General features: G+C 42.5%; 1 protein-coding gene across 2 annotated transcripts in view; it reads right to left on the reverse strand.

Moving 5' to 3' along the window:
- Positions 1 to 15,896, reverse strand: part of RBBP4 (RB binding protein 4, chromatin remodeling factor) — a 29,748-nt gene that overhangs the window by 5,550 nt on the left and 8,302 nt on the right. For both annotated transcript variants that reach the window (XM_019014687.4, XM_063700673.1), the window contains exons 4-11: positions 6,904 to 7,077; positions 6,448 to 6,563; positions 6,173 to 6,333; positions 5,943 to 6,069; positions 5,734 to 5,811; positions 2,608 to 2,684; positions 2,435 to 2,492; positions 2,233 to 2,343 (exon numbers count right to left, since the gene is read on the reverse strand). In XM_019014687.4, coding sequence (XP_018870232.1) covers positions 2,233 to 2,343; positions 2,435 to 2,492; positions 2,608 to 2,684; positions 5,734 to 5,811; positions 5,943 to 6,069; positions 6,173 to 6,333; positions 6,448 to 6,563; positions 6,904 to 7,077 — 902 coding nt within the window. The remainder of the gene's footprint in view (positions 1 to 2,232; positions 2,344 to 2,434; positions 2,493 to 2,607; positions 2,685 to 5,733; positions 5,812 to 5,942; positions 6,070 to 6,172; positions 6,334 to 6,447; positions 6,564 to 6,903; positions 7,078 to 15,896) is intronic.

Genomic DNA, 15,896 nt, shown 5'->3' on the forward strand with positions numbered 1-15,896 from the left:
ACAAGAACAAAACTCCGTCTCAAAAATAAAAATGCCGGGCACGGTGGCTCACGTCTGTAATTCCAGTACTTTGGGAGGCCAAAGAGGGCGGATCATGAGGTCAGGAGATCGAGACCACACTGACCAACATGGTGAAACCCCATCTCTACTAAATAAAAAACAAAAAAAAAAACAAAAAAAACTAGCCGGGCATGGTGGTGCATGCCTGTAATCCTAGCTACTCAGCAGGCTGAGGCAGGAGAACTGCTTGAACCTGGGAGGCAGAGGTTGCAGTGAGCTGAGATTGCTCTACTGAACTCCAGCCTGGGTGAGGGAGTGAGACTCTGTCTCAGAAAAAAAAAAATTTTTTTTAAATAAAGAAATAAAAAATAAGAAAAAATAGTGCTATTGCATTTTAAGAAAGTACTAATGAAAACATCCTCCCTCTCCTCATGATGAGTCAAAAACTATTCCCTGGAACTTAATTCCTGGTACTGGATCTACTCTGAGAGACACCAAGTTTCTTCTGAATTCTTTTCCTTTACCAGACAACCACCAAGTTACGCACTTCTTTAAAAAAAAAAAAGCGGGGGGGGGGGGGGGGCAGCCTCACACGTGTAATCCCAGCACTCTGGGAGGTGGGCAAATCGCTTGAGCTCACAAGTTCAAGACCAGACTGGCCAACATGGCAAACCCCATCTCTACAAAAAATTTTAAAAATTAACCAGGGCTGGTGATGCACACCTGTGGTCCCAGTTACTAGGGAGGCTGAGGTAGGAGGATGTCTTTGAGCTCGGGAATTGGAGGCTGCAGTGAGCTGTAATCGCACCCCTGCAATGTAGCCTGAACAACAGAGCAAGAAATTGTCTTCCACCTCCAAATTGTCGCAAACTCCATACAACATAAAATTTATCAGCTTAGCCATTTTAAGTGTACAGTTCAGTGGCATTAAGTACACTCACATTGCATTAACCATAACCACCACCTATCTCCAGAATATATATATATATGTATTTTAATTGAGACGGAGTCTCGCTCTGTTGCCCAGGCCAGAGTGCAGTGACACAATCTTGGCTCAATGCAAGCTCCGCCTCCCGGGTTCACGCCATTTTCCTGCCTCAGCCTCCCGAGGAGCTGGGACTACAGGTGCCCGCCACCACGCCCGGCTAATTTTTTTTGTATTTTTAGTACAGATGGGGTTTCACCGTGTTAGCCAGGATGGTCTCGATCTCCTGACCTCGTGATCCACCCGCCTCGGCCTCCCAGAGTACTGGGATTACAGGCGTGAGCCAACGTGCTCGGCCGAATATAACTATTTTAAAAATATTAATGTATGAGACACCACAGTTATTTTTATTAAATTGAAGTGCTTTGAAAATTTAAGAGGCCAGGCACGGTGGCTCACGCCTGCAATCCCAGCACTCTGGGAGGTCGAGGTGGGCGGATCACAAGGTCAGGAGTTTGAGACCAGCCTGGCCAACATAGTGAAACCGTCTCTACTGAAAATACAAAAAAATTAGCCAGGCATGGTGGTACGCACGTATAGTCCCAGCTACTCAGAAGGCTGAGGCAGGAGAATCGATCGAACCTGGGAGGTGGAAGTTGCAGTGAGCCGAGATTGCACCATTGCACTCCAGCCTGGGTGAAAAAGTGAGAGACCATCTCAAAAAAAAAAAAAAAAAAAAAAAAAAAAAAAAAAAAAAAAGAGAGAAAATTTAAGGAGGGTGTTCACATTCTTTGAGGTAGAGATAGGGAACATTTTTGAAATCTAGACAGCTTTCATGGAGAAATAGTAGTATTTGATGCTGTGATATGATATACCTCCTTTGGGTATGTAAATTTGTACTTTTAAGATGATAAGGAAAGATGGGAGAAACACCGCAGATAGATGGTATGAAATCTGGAAGTGAACTAGAACTAGAGGTAAACAGACATGGAAAATTATTGAGTTTTCAAGTCTGGTTAGCTAGGAAAATGTTGGAGTCATACAAAAAGAAAGAAAGGAGGAGGAGAGGGAAAAGGAGAAGTGGGAGAGAGGGTCAGTTTTGTTTAGCAGAGTTTAAAATACCAGTGGTATGACCAAATACGGTCAAGAGCAGGCAGCTGAAAATGATAATGTATAGACAAGTCTTAAAATCACACCTGGGAGTAAAACAAACAGAGATGGTAGCTGTAATCATAAAATATACAAATGTAAATTGATTCTATGTCTCACTTATTTCACCTCCCCAAAATAAATGACTAAACCCTTACCATTTGCCACACTTGCATGATATTGTCTTCTGATACAGAACAAATCACCCAAGGTTCATTGGGATTCCAGGAGAAATCAGATATCTTGGCAGTATGACCACCATGAATAAACTGAAAGAGGGAAGAAAACAAAGAGGTGAAATGCAGATAGAGGACATTAAATTACAGACTATTTCAGTACTGTCCAATGCTTTTAACATACCAACAACTCTGGTGGCCCGTCTTCTGCATCTTCCGGGGATTGTTCCTCTCCAATTTTACTAGTACAAAAGCATAATTTTAAAAGTTAAAACAGATTTACCCTTAGTAACTACCTTTGCAAAGTGTAAATAAAGGAAATAATTATGTAGAGAGAGGAATGAATACAAGAATTACCTTAAATCCCAGACATTCAGTCTGCGATCAGTACCACTGGAAGCTAAAATAGTCTCATTGTGAGGTGACCACTGAACCTACACATAGGAATGAAGAAAAGAGCAAAGCCATGAATTAGAAAATAAAGGGAAAAAATTCACAAAATATTTAACAATTTAAAAATTTTGTAAATAAAAGGGAAGAGGAAGTCAAGGTATTATACACGTTACAGTTAAAATTAAGAGCTAAAGAATTTATTTTATGGGCAGGCGCGGTTGGCTCACGCCTGTAATCTCAGCACTTTGGGAGGCGGGTGGATCACATGAGGTCAGGAGTTCAAGACCAGCCTAACCAACATGGTGAAACACTGTCTCTAGTAAAAATACAAAAATTAGCTGGGTGTGGTGGCAGGCGCCTGTAATCCCAGCTACTCAGGAGGCTGAGGCAGGAGGATTGCTTGAACCCAGGAAGCAGAGGTTGCAGTGAGCTGAGATCGTGCCACTGCACTCCAGCCTGGGTGACAGACTCTCTCAAAAACAAACAAAAAGAAAAACAAAAAAAATTTTTTTACAAAAACAACCCATTACTAGACATTTCTAGACCCAGGATATAAGCTTTTGTTCCATTCCCACAGCACCCCCTTGCACACTTTTTCTTGAGACGGAAGTCTTGCTCTGTCACCCAGGCTGGAGTACAATGGCAGGATCTCAGCTCACTGAAACCTCCACCTCCCAGGTTCAAGCGACTCTCCCACCTCAGCCTCCCAGGTAGCTGGGATTACAGGTGTCCGCCACCACGGCCAGCTAATTTTTGTATTTGTGTAGAGATGGGGTTAGGCTGGTATCAGGAAAAAAAAGAGATGAGGCCTCGCTATATTGCTTCTAGGCTGGACTTGAACTCTTGGGCTCAAGGGATCTCGCTGCCTCAACCTCCTGCGTAGCTGGAGGTGTGTGCCATATGCCCAGCATCATTTTATCTTTGGAAACATCACATCTTGTCTGTTCTTGTGGGGTGATCTCAGGTTCACTGTAATCTCCTCCTCCCATGTTCAAGCGATTCTCCTGCCTCAGCCTCTTAAGTAGCTGGGATTACAGGCGTGCACCACCACGCCTGGCTAATTTTTGTATTTTTATTAGAGACGAGGTTTCACCATGTTGGTCAGGGTGGTCTCGAACTCCTGACCTCATGATTCACCCGCCTCGGCCTCCCAAAGTGCTGAGATTACAGGCATGGGCCATCGTGCCCGGCCTACATCTTGTCTATTCTTATTTGCTAATTCTGGCCTCTACCCAAATGCAATCCAATTCTGACCTAAGAACTAAAGTACAGATGACATATACAATAACTATGTTCCCAAGTATTTACTATGAGTTCTGTATTACATATAAGTCTGATTAAAAATGACCCCATGCAATAATTTTATTAAAGAGTCAGACAAAAAATTTACTACTATATATCAAATAATCAGAGTTTGTTACCAAATATGGTAAAAGTGCTAGCTAGCCTTAAGGTACAGAAAAAGAGGGCATTAGTGACCAGCAATTAAGGAAGAATTTGGATTCTGTCCAGGCAAGAACACCGTCACAAGCAAAGCAAAGAGATAGGGTAAGGATAAAATGTTCACCAAGGTGGGCTGAAAAGTAGAAAATAAGAGACTAAGTATGTAGGAGTATGGCTCACCTAAAGCCCAGTTCAGACGCCACCTTCACACACCAGAATTAATCTTTACCACCCTCAGGTTCATAACACTTGACAAAATCTTTTATTATAGTAATTTCTAAACAAGCCCTCCCTCACTATAAAATTTTGGGCTCGGCTGGGCGTGGTGGCTTACGCCTGTAATCCCAGCACTTTGGGAGGCTGAGGCAGGTGGGATCACCTGAGGTCAGGAGTTCGAGACCAGACTGGCCAATATGGTGAAACCCCGTCTCTACTAAAAATACAAAAATTAGCCAGGCATGGTGGTGCACGCCTGTAATCCCAGCTACTTGGGAGGCTGAGGCAGGAGAATCGCTTTAGCCTGGGAAGTGGAAGTTGCAGTGAGCCGAGATTGCACCATTGCACTCCAGCCTGGCCAACAAGAGCAAAATGCCGTCTCAAAAAAAAAAAAAAAAAAATTAATAAATAAATAAATAAATAAAAATTGGGGGCTCTTTGATAGCAAAGGCTACATAACGTAATCTCTCATAGTGCCCTAGCAACAAGCTTTGAACATAGTGCAATGATTATTTCTTTTTTTAATTTTTGCAATCAGACCTGGGCGATAACCTTGAGCAGGATATAAACTCCCACATGCTTAGCGTTCCAATAATGGAACACTAGGCATAAATGGGTTTAAACTGATGAGGTAGAAAATATGGAGCCAGAGGTTGAGGCTTGGGCTGAGAAATCAACACATGTGGCATGTAATGAAGGATGAAGAATATATTGGAAGAAGGGAAGAGATCACTAAGTGTCAGAAACAAGGCTGAAAAAATAATCAGGCACTAGTTTTCCTTTCTTTGTAAATTTTTATTAAAAAATAAAGAGACAAGGTTGGCCAGGCCGGTCTCAAACTCCTGGCCTCAAGTAATCCACCCATCTCAGCCTCCTAAAGTGCTGGGATTACAGGCATAAGCTACCATACCTGGCCTAGTTTTCTTAATATCTGAAGAATGTAAGTGGTCAATAACCAGTTTGAGAAAGTATAGAAATAACAAAGAAAAAACAATTCCCACAGAAAGTAGCATAGGCATATAGATTTCTATTTTTAGCAACGGCATAAAGCACATGTGTGCCCACTCATACATCCAGGTTTTTCTTTTTTCCTTTTTTTTGAGAGGGACTCTCGTTCTGTCACCCAGGCTAGAGTGCAGTGGCACAATCTTGGCTCACTGCAACCTCTGCCTCCCGGGTTTCATGCCATTCTCCTGCCTCAGCCTCCCGAGTAGCTGGGACTACGGGCATCCGCCACCATGCCCGGCTAATTTTTTATATTTTTAGTTAGTAGAGACAGGGTTTCACCGTGTTAGCCAGCATGGTTTCGATCTCCTGACCTTGTGATCCGTCCGCTTCAGCCTCCCAAAGTGCTGGGATTACAGGCGTGAGCGACCGCGCCCAGCAGGTTTTTCTTAAAACAAACAAAATAGTAGCATTAGTTTCTCTTACCTGGAATATTTCATCCTTATGTGACTCAAAGGAATGCAACTTAAGTTTCAGATTTCTCAGATCCCACAAGGCAACAGTCTATGTACAAAAAGAAAAGCAAGAGTAATCAATTTTTTAAGAAAAAAAATACTGTAAGTAAAATATCTCTGCAATTCAAAAAAACCTAGAGAAATTAAATTATGTTTTCTATTAAAATAAACGAAACTGACCTTGTCAGCTGATCCTGTGGCAAGAATGAACTCACTATAAGGATTGAAAGAAAGGCAGTTCACTTCAGCAGTGTGAGCATCAACTGAGTGGCTTGGTTTGGAAGTATTGTTTGAACGAGTATCCCAACTTCAGTGGAAAAAAAAAAAAAGGAAAAAAACCTTGAAATGGTGACTAAACATAAAACTTAGACAAGATATTTAGAAAAAAACTCTGAATGGATTCTACTCACATCATAAGTTTCTGATCATCAGCAACTGACCCAAACAGAGACTCATGGAGTAGATGCCAGGAAACATCTTCTACTACTGCCGTATGCCCTGTAAAGATGGTCTTCGCATCTACCACTTTTCCCTCCTTTGGAACGGCACTGATGTCCCACAGGCAGATGGTCTTAAATGTAAAATTAACCATTATATAAAAGGAAGATTCTCACCTCCCCACACACCCCAAAAAAACCAACTGGTAACTAGCCCAGATTTGCTTCAAAATGGGAAGGATACACACGTGGTCATCTGAAGCACTAAGTAAGTGCCCACTGAGATTTGGGTTCCAAGAAAGCCCATAGCCTTCCTTCTGATGTCCACGGAGACGCAAGTCTGGGTTGCACTCTCCAGAAGGATCTGCAAAGTGACAGACACATCAAGACTACCCAGTCCACTGGCTCTCTGGGCCTACTGAGCATAATGGAATTTTGGTCAAGATGTCTAAAGCTCTTAACATTTATAAATGATATAGGAACCGTTATGACCAAATAGATAATGCTTAAACAGCACCAGTATTTTGTTCTATGTAAAAAAGCATTATTTTTTCATGGAGGCAAAATGAAGAAAAATATACACATATCAATACAAATCACAAGATGTTAAATTACACAGAGTAACATGCAATTAAACTCACAGTGAGTGGAACCATGTATTTCTATAGTGACTCATTTGTATTTGAATAGAAAAGGGCACGTACCTGGTTTAGAAGGATGTTTTGTATAGTCAAAGACAAGAACATCACTGGAAGGAGTCTTTGTTGCGATGATACAAGGGTTCTGGGGCATATAACGGGCCCTGTTTACTTCTCCTTCATGGTTGATCTTGATTTCTATTTCAATTTTTCCACTAACTGAACCAAAACCTCCAAATTCTGTAAATAAATTAATTGCAAATGAGGACAAAACAAGAGCTACTCTAGAGGTTACCCAGAGTGTAAGAACACAGGCAAGGATTTTTTTTCCTTAGCAACAAACTGGCGTAATACTAGATGTAATCTATACATTTGCTAGCACTATAAAGTGCTTTCCTACCCCTGTGACTCCAGGTAGTTAAATAACTAATAAGAAATACAGTCAGCTCTCCATATCAGTGGGTTCTTTATCCATGAATTCAACTAACCATTAATTGAAAATATTCAGAAAAACATTGCATATGTATTGAACATGTACAGATTTCCCCCTCATCATCATCCCCTGAACAATACAGTCTATTTATATAACATTTACATTATATTAGGTATTATAGGTAATTTAGAGACATTTTAAAGTATATGAGAAGATCTGCATAGGTTATGTGCAAACATTATGCCATGCTGTATCAGAGACTTCAGCATCTGTGAATTTTGGTATCCAAAGGAGGTCTTGGAAACAATTCCCCACAGATTCTGAGGGATGGCTGTATTATATTACTGTCTGAAATTAAGGAAAACTAGAATTCTACTGATGTAGGGTCCAGCCCTACGGGGCTTAGCGGGTGTTCTCCCCGTGTGCGGAGACGAGAGATCATAAGAAATAAAGACACAAGACAAAAGAGATAAAGAGAAAACAGCTGAGCCTGGGGTACCACTACCACCAAGACGCAGAGACTGGTAGTGGCCCCAGATGGCTGGGTGTGCTGATATTTATTGCATACAAGACAAGGGGGCGGGGTAAGGAGGATGAGTCGTCCAAGTGATTGATAAGGTCAAGCAAGTCACATGATCATGGGACAGGGGCCCTTCCCTTTTAGGCAGCTGAAGCAGAGAGGGAAGGGAGCATACGTCAGCGTTTTCTTCTATGCACTTATCAGAAGGATCAAAGACTTTAAGACTTTCACTATTTTTTCTACTGCTATCTTCTAGGAACTTCAAAGAGGAATCAGGAGTACGGGAGGAACATGAAAGTGGACAAGGAGCATGACCACTGAAGCACAGCACCACAAGGAGGGGTTTAGGCCTCCGGATGACTGTGGGCAGGCCTGGATAATATCCAGCCTCCCACAAGAAGCTGGTTGGTGGAGCAGAGTGTTCCCTGACTCCAAGGGAAGGGAGGCTCCCTTTCACGATCTGCTAAGTAATGGGTACCTTCCCAGGCAATGGTGTTACCACTTGTCAAGGAGCCCTCAAGTGGCCCTTATGCGGGCGTGACAGAGGGCTCACCTCTTGCCTTCTAGGTCACTTCTCACAATGTCCCTTCAGCACCTCGTCCTATACCTGCCGGTTATTCCTTGGTTATATTAGTAATACAACAAAGAGTAATATTAAAAGTTGGTGATTAATAATGTTTATACTAATGATTGATAATGTCCATGATCATCTCTATATCTACTTTGTATTTTAACTATTCTTATTCTAACTATTTTCTTTATTATACTGAAACAGTTTGTGCCTTCAGTCTCTTGCCTCGGCACCTGGGTAATCCTTCGCCCACATACTTCAAAAACAGATCTTAATAAAGTTTTCAGCCAGGCGCAGTGGCTCACGCCTGTAATCCCAGCACTTTGGGAGGCTGAAGCGGGCAGATCACCTGAGGTCAGGAGATCGAGACCAGCCTGACCGATATGGTAAAACCCCGTCTCTACTAAAAATACAAAAATTAGCTGGGCATCGTGGCAGGCACCTGTAGTCCCCAGCTACTGGGGAGGCTGAGACAGGAGAATTGCTTGAACCTGGGAGGCAGAGGTTGCAGTGAACCGAGATTGTGCCACTGCACTCCAGCCTGGGCCACAGAGCAAGACTCCGTCTCAAAAAAAATAATAAAGTTTTCAAATTTCAAAGTGTAAATAAGTATGCTGAATAAATAAAACCAATGCTACTACTATAATGAATATTAAGTACACAGTGTGCTAAACACTAAAGTGCCCTTCTTGCATTGCTTGTATGAAGCTCTAGCTTGGGATGAATGTTCTGAAATATCATCATGCCGTTTATCTTCTCCTTACAGTGTTTCTTTTATTTCAGTGAGGAAAAACAGAGCCACAGCAGCCAGTTCCATTTTGCTACACCCACTTACACATGCCAACCAAAGTCCCTGGTTGAAATAAACCAGGTAGGCAACAACTAGATGAAAACATTTTTTATTCACACATGACTACTATGTGCACTTAGAGAGTTCTCTCAAGTACCATTATAGTATATATAACAATATAATGTGTGATTATGTAAATCTTGGCAAAGCAATACATAAATAAAGGTAGTTAATGATCAAAGAATAATAGAAGGCAGCATGGTACGGTTGCAAAAGTTCCAAAGTAAGAGTCAGACCCAGGCCCCTAAGTGGCTCTGTCACTTACTTACTTTGGTGATTCAAGGAAGGCCTTCAGTTTCTCTGAGCATCAAATACCTTATCCACAAAGCAAAGAAGTTGTGAGAGTAACTTAAAAATAAGTAAAAATATTCTGTCAATTGCATTGCTACACAGTGCTTTTTTTTTTTTAAGACAGGGTCTTGCTCTGTCACCCAGACTGGAGTGTAGTGGCACGATCTCGGCTCACTGCAACCTCTGCCTCCTGGGTTCAAGCGATTCTCCTGCCTCAGCCCCCCAAGTAGCTGGGACTGCAGCCATGTGCCATGACGCCCAGATAATTTTTGCATTTTTAGTAGAGACGGGGTTTCATCATGTTGGCCAGACTGGTCTTGAACTCCTGACATCAGATAATCTACCCGCTTCAGCCTCCCAAAGTGCTGGGATTACAGGAGAGAGCCACTGGGCTGGGCCTAGTGTTATTCTTTGAAGGACAAACATCTTTTCAGAAAGCAAAGATATACATGGGTGGTATGGCTGGCGTATTAGATAACTTTCAACTTCAAAATAACTTTTGAAAAGCAAAATGTTTCACACAGGCTAAAAACCTAAAAATAAAAATTCAAGATAGATTCTAAAGGAGAAAAAAATCCCTAATTTTTTCCATAACTCCAGCCCACAAGCATCTACAATCTATGAAAAAACAAGGCATATATGGTACGTACCTCAAGAAACTTCAGTCTAAGTACAGGCATAGCTCGTTTTATTGTGCGTCACACACGTTTTTTTCCCCAATTGAAGGTTACAGCAACCCTGCACTAAGTCTATTAGTGGCATTTTCCCAACATGTGTTCAGTTGGTGCCTCTGTGTCAGCATTATTATTATTTTTTTTTTTTAGCAATGAAGTATTTTCAAATTAAGGTATGTACATTGTTTTTTAGACATAATGCTATTGCACATTTAGGAGACTATAGTATAGTGTAAACATACAAAAAATTTGTGTGGTTTGCTTTATATATTTGCTTTACTGCAGTAATTGGGAACTGAACCCCCATCATATCTCTGAGATATGCACATATACAACTGCAAAGGCCAATGACCCCACCCCCAAAAAAGTGGCTGGGCACGGTGGCTCACACCTGTAATCCCAGCACTTTGGGAGGCCAAGACGGGTGGATCACAAGTTCAGGAGTTTGAGACCAGCATGGCCAATATGGTGAAACCCCATCTCTACTAAAAATACAAAAATTAGCTGGGCATGGTGGCATGTGCCTGTAGTCCCAGCTGCTCAGGAGACTGAGGCAGGAGAATTGCTTGAACCCGGGAGGCAGAGGTTGCACTGAACCAAGATTGCACCACTACACTCCAGTCTGGGTGACAGAGTGAGACTCTGTCTCAAAAAACAAACAAACAAACAAACAAAAACAAAAAGAAGCATAGCTGCCAGAAAAGAGGCACCAATAACAAAGGAGGAAAAGCCACAGCTGGCACAAAGCCCACAGAGCCAGGGGTAACCACTACATAACATTGGTTATTTCAGTATTGAGTATATATTAAACGTAGGCCTCCTAAACCATAAAGAAAACCACAGTAGTAAGAACTTAGCGTATTCAAAATTGAAAATTGGGCAGGCCCAATGTTACTGGGTTATCAGAACTTATTAACATCAGTGTTATCAAAGTTGCACACATCCCTCACTGTTAAATTTGACAGGGTTCAGGAGATCAAGACTATGCTGGCTAACACGGTAAAACCCCATCTCTGATAAAAATACAAAAAAAATTAGCCGGGCGTGGTGACGGGCGCCTGTAGTCCCAGCTACTTGGGAGGCTGAGGCAGGAGAATGGCGTGGAGGCAGGAGAATGGCGTGAACCCAGGAGGCGCAGCTTGCAGTGAGCCGAGATCGCACCACTGCATACCAGCCTGGGCAACAGAGCGAGACTCCATCTCAAAAAAGAAAAAAAAAAAAAAAAAATTGACAGGGTTAAAAAAAGAAATGGAAAATTGCATTTAAAAAACATTTCAAGGCCAGGCGTGGTGGCTCAAGCCTGTAATCGCAGCACTTTTGAGAGGCCGAGGCCGAGGCAGGCGGATCATGAGGTCAGGAGATTGACACCATCCTGGCTAACACCGTGAAACCCTGTCTCTATTAAAAATACAAAAAATTAGCTGGGCATGGTGGCAGGCGCCTGTAGTCCCAGCTACTCGGGAGCCTGAGGCAGGAGAATGGCGTGAACCTGGGAGGCAGAGCTTGCAGTGAGCGGAGATCATGCCACTACACTCCAGCCTGGGCGATAAAGCGAGACTCTGTCTCAAAAAAAAAAAAAAAAAAAATTTCAGGGGCTGACTGTGGTGGCACATGCCTATAAGTCCTAGCTGCTTGGGACGCTGCGGCTGCAGTGAGCTGTGATCACACCACTGCACTCCAGCCTGGGCAACAGAGCAAGACCCTGTCTGAAAAAATACATATATAGTAATATAATACAAAATAAATAAATAGGTGTTGAAGCTGTTATGCAAAAAGGCCAACCTGAAGTAGAAAAGAAAGGTTGAGGTATCAACCTGCCTTCCTATTTTGTTGGCTTCTCTCCATATAAATATTATTAAAACAAACGTGAGGTATAACATGATATAGTAAAGGTGCACAAATCATCGTAGCTTGATGAATTTTTATATATGTATGCACCAGGTCAAAATATAAAACATTCCCATCTTACCAGAAGGTATGAACTGTGTCTTCCCAGTCAATACTATGTCCTCAAACAAGGTAACCACCATAGTGATTTTTATCACTGAGCCACTTTTTGAGTCCATGAACCTTACAACTAAGAATCTACCAGCTTGAGTAAAATATATAATAATTTATTATAAATTTGGACTAAAGACTAGAGGCATCACTTTTTTACTTTTATTTATTTTTATGTTTTTTGAGACGAGTCTTGCTCGTCACCCAGGCTGGAGTGCAGTAGTAGCACAATCTCGGCTCACTGCAACCTCCGCCTCCTGGGTTCAAGCGATTCTACTGCATCAGCCTTCCAAGTAGCTGGGACTACAGGCACACACCACCACGCCCAGCTAATTTTTGTATTTTTAGTAGAGATGGGGTTTCACCACGTTGGCCAAGCTGGTCTTGAACTCCTGACCTCGTGATCCATAAGCCTCGGCCTCCCAAAGTGCTGGAATTACAGTCGCCAGCCACTGCGCCTGGGCTGAGATATCACTTCCTTAAAAAACAAAACTAGGCTGGGCATGGTGGCTCACGCCTATTATCCCAGCACTTTGGGAGGCTGAGGCAGGTGGATCACGAGGTCAGGAGTTCGAGACCAACCTGGCCAACGTAGTGAAACCCCGTCTCTACAAAAAATACAAAATTAGCCGGGTGTGGTGGTGCATGCCTGTAATCCCAGCTACTCGGGAGGCTGAGACAGGAGAATCGCTTGAACCTGGGAGGTGGAGGTTGCAGTGAGCCGAGATTGCACCATTGCACTCCAGCCTGGGTAACAAGAGTGAAATTCTGTCTCAAAAAGCAACAACAACAACAACAACAAAAATTAGCTGGTGTGGTGGCGGGTACCTGTAATCCCAGCTACTCAGGAGGCTGAGGCAGGAGAATCACTTGAACCCAGGAGGCGGAGGTTGCAGTGAGATCGCACCACTGCACTCAGCCTGGACGACAGAGAGAGACTGTTTGTTAAAAAAACAAAACAAAAAAAACCCCCCAAAAAACAAAAAAACCCTGGCGTGGTGGCTCAAGTCTGTAATCCCAGCACTCTGGGAGGCCAAGGCTGGCAGATCGCAATGTCAGGAGATGGAGATCATCCTGGCCAACATAGTAAAACCTCATCTCTACCAAAACCACAAAAATTAGCTGGGTGTGGTGGCACAGACCTGTAGTCCCAGCTACTCGGGAGGCTGAGGCAGGAGAATCGCTGGAACCCAAGAGGTGGAAGTTGCAGTGAGCCGAGATTGCCACACTGCACTCCAGCCTGGCGATAGAGCAAGACTGTCTCAAAAAAAAAAAAAAAAAAAAAAAAAAAGTGGGCAAACGACATGAACAGACACTTCTCAAAAGACATATAAGCAGACAACGAATGTGAAAAAAAAAGATCAACATCACCAATCATCAGAAAAATGCAAATCAAAACAGATAGATGCCTCTCACACCAGTCAGAATGGCTATTATTAAAAAGTTGAAGAATAACATGGTGAGGCTGCAGAGAAAAGGGAACACTTAGACACTGCTGGTGGGAATGCAAATTAGTTCAACAACTGTGAAAAGCAGTCTGTGGAGATTTCTCAAAGAACTAAAAACAGGGCCAGGCATGGTGGTCACGCCTGTAATCCCAGCACTTTGGGAGGCTGACGCAGGTGGATCACCTGAGGTTGGGAGTTCGAGACCAGCCTGACCAACATGGAGAAACCCCATCTCTACTAAAAATACAAAATTAGCTGGGCATGGTGGCACATGCCTGTAATCCCAGATACTCGGGAAGCTGAGGCAGAAGAACTGCTTGAACCTGGGAGGCGGAGAGTGCACTGAGTTGAGATAGCGCCACTTTACTCCAGCAACAACAGTGAAACTCCATCTCAAAAAAAAAAAAAAAAAAAAACAACTAAAAATAGAACTACCATTCAACCCAGCAATCCCATTGCCGGGAATATACCCAAAAGAAAAGAAATTGTTCTACAAAAAAGACACGTGCACTTGTATGTTCACTGTAGCATTATTCACAATAGCAAAGATACGGAAATCAACCCAAGTGTCCATCAATGGTTGACTGAATAAAAAAAATTTTTTGGCTGAGTATAGTGGCTCATGCCTATAAGCCCAGAACTTTGGGAAGCCAAAGTGGGTGAATTGCAAGAGCCCAGGAGTTTTCAGACCAGCCTGGGCAACGTGGTGAGACCTACTCTCTACAAAAAATACAATGGAAATCAGCTGGGCATGGTGGCGCATGCCTGCAATCCCAGCTACTCAGGACGCTGAGGCAGGAGGAATGCTTGAGCCCAGGAGGCAGAGGTTGCAGTAAGCCGAGATTGTGTGACTGCACTCCAGCCTGGGTGACAAAGCAAGACTCCGCCTCAAAATAACAACAAAAACTCAATCATTTAGGAAAAAAAGGCTGGATTCTGATTCCATACCAAATACCAAAATGACAAAAGTTTTAATGGCCCAAACATTTAAGTCCCAGAAGACAACAATAGATGAACACATACTTTATGAAATCATTGAATGGGAGGTCTGAGGTGGGAAGATTGAGGCCAGAGTTCCAGATCAGCCTGAGCAACATAGTGACATGCCATCTCTTAAAAAAAAAAAAAAATTAAGTTATCTGGGTGTGGTGGCGGGCGCCTGTAATCCCAGCTGCTTGGGAGGCTGAGGCAGGAGAATAGCTTGAATCTGGGAGACGGAGGTTGCAGTGAGCAGAGATTGCGCCACTGCACTACAGCCTGGGCGACAGAGCCAGACTCCGACTCAAAAAAAAAATAAATAAATAAAAATAAATAAATAAAATAAAAATCCAGGTATGGTGGTGTATGTCTGTAGCCAGAGCTACTTGGGAGGCATAGGTGGGAGGATCGTTTGAGCCCATAAGGAGGCTGCAGTCAGCTAAGATCATGCCAGTGCACTCCAGTCTGGGTGACAGAGCAAGGCTCCATTAAAAAAGCAACTTACAGCTTCTAACCAATAACAGGACTTAAGATTTTAAGTTAAACAAGAAAATGATCTGCACCTATTTATTGGGTGGAGAGGGTATAATTTACCTTATATGAAGAGGTAACTCAAAAGGAAATACGGGCAAAAAACATAAATAAGCAGATGTAAGCTCAACATCACAAATAAAAAAAGCAATGTAAACTTGAGAATGAACTCTACTGAGTCCAGTGTTGGCAAAGGCATGGAGAAACAGACATAAATACATACGCTGTTGTGGGACTTCAAATCTTTTTCTGGAGTGCAACTTAGCAGTATCAATTATATTAAAAAACGGTCCTGCCCTTTGATACAACATTCTACTTAGAAAGTATTTCTATAGCAAAACTATGCTTTTGAAGTCAAAAAATTAGAAACCATCTAAATGTCTATCAGTAAGGAATAGTTAATTATGGTCTACTATACAGCCATCAAAAGGAGGCAGGTCTCCATCTACTAACACAGATACATGCCCCAGATATATTAGGCCATAAAAGCAAATTATGAACCTATATTGCATATTCTATACCTGGCATACAAAACTACTCAACATATTTGTTGAATGAGTGATCCAATACACAGGATAAATCCTTCAGAAAACAATACATCACAATACATCCATTTAAGTGATATCCAGGGGAAAGGTTTTTCTTTTGTTTTCTTTTTGAGACGGAGTTTCCCTTTTTTTTTTTTTTGCCCAGGCTGGAGTGCAATGGTGAGATCTCGGCTCACTGCAATCTCTGCCTCCCAGGTTCAAGTGATGCTCTTGCCTC

The sequence above is a fragment of the Gorilla gorilla genome, chromosome 1, assembly GCF_029281585.2.
Source record: "Gorilla gorilla gorilla isolate KB3781 chromosome 1, NHGRI_mGorGor1-v2.1_pri, whole genome shotgun sequence".
NCBI classification, from domain to species: Eukaryota; Metazoa; Chordata; class Mammalia; order Primates; family Hominidae; genus Gorilla; species Gorilla gorilla.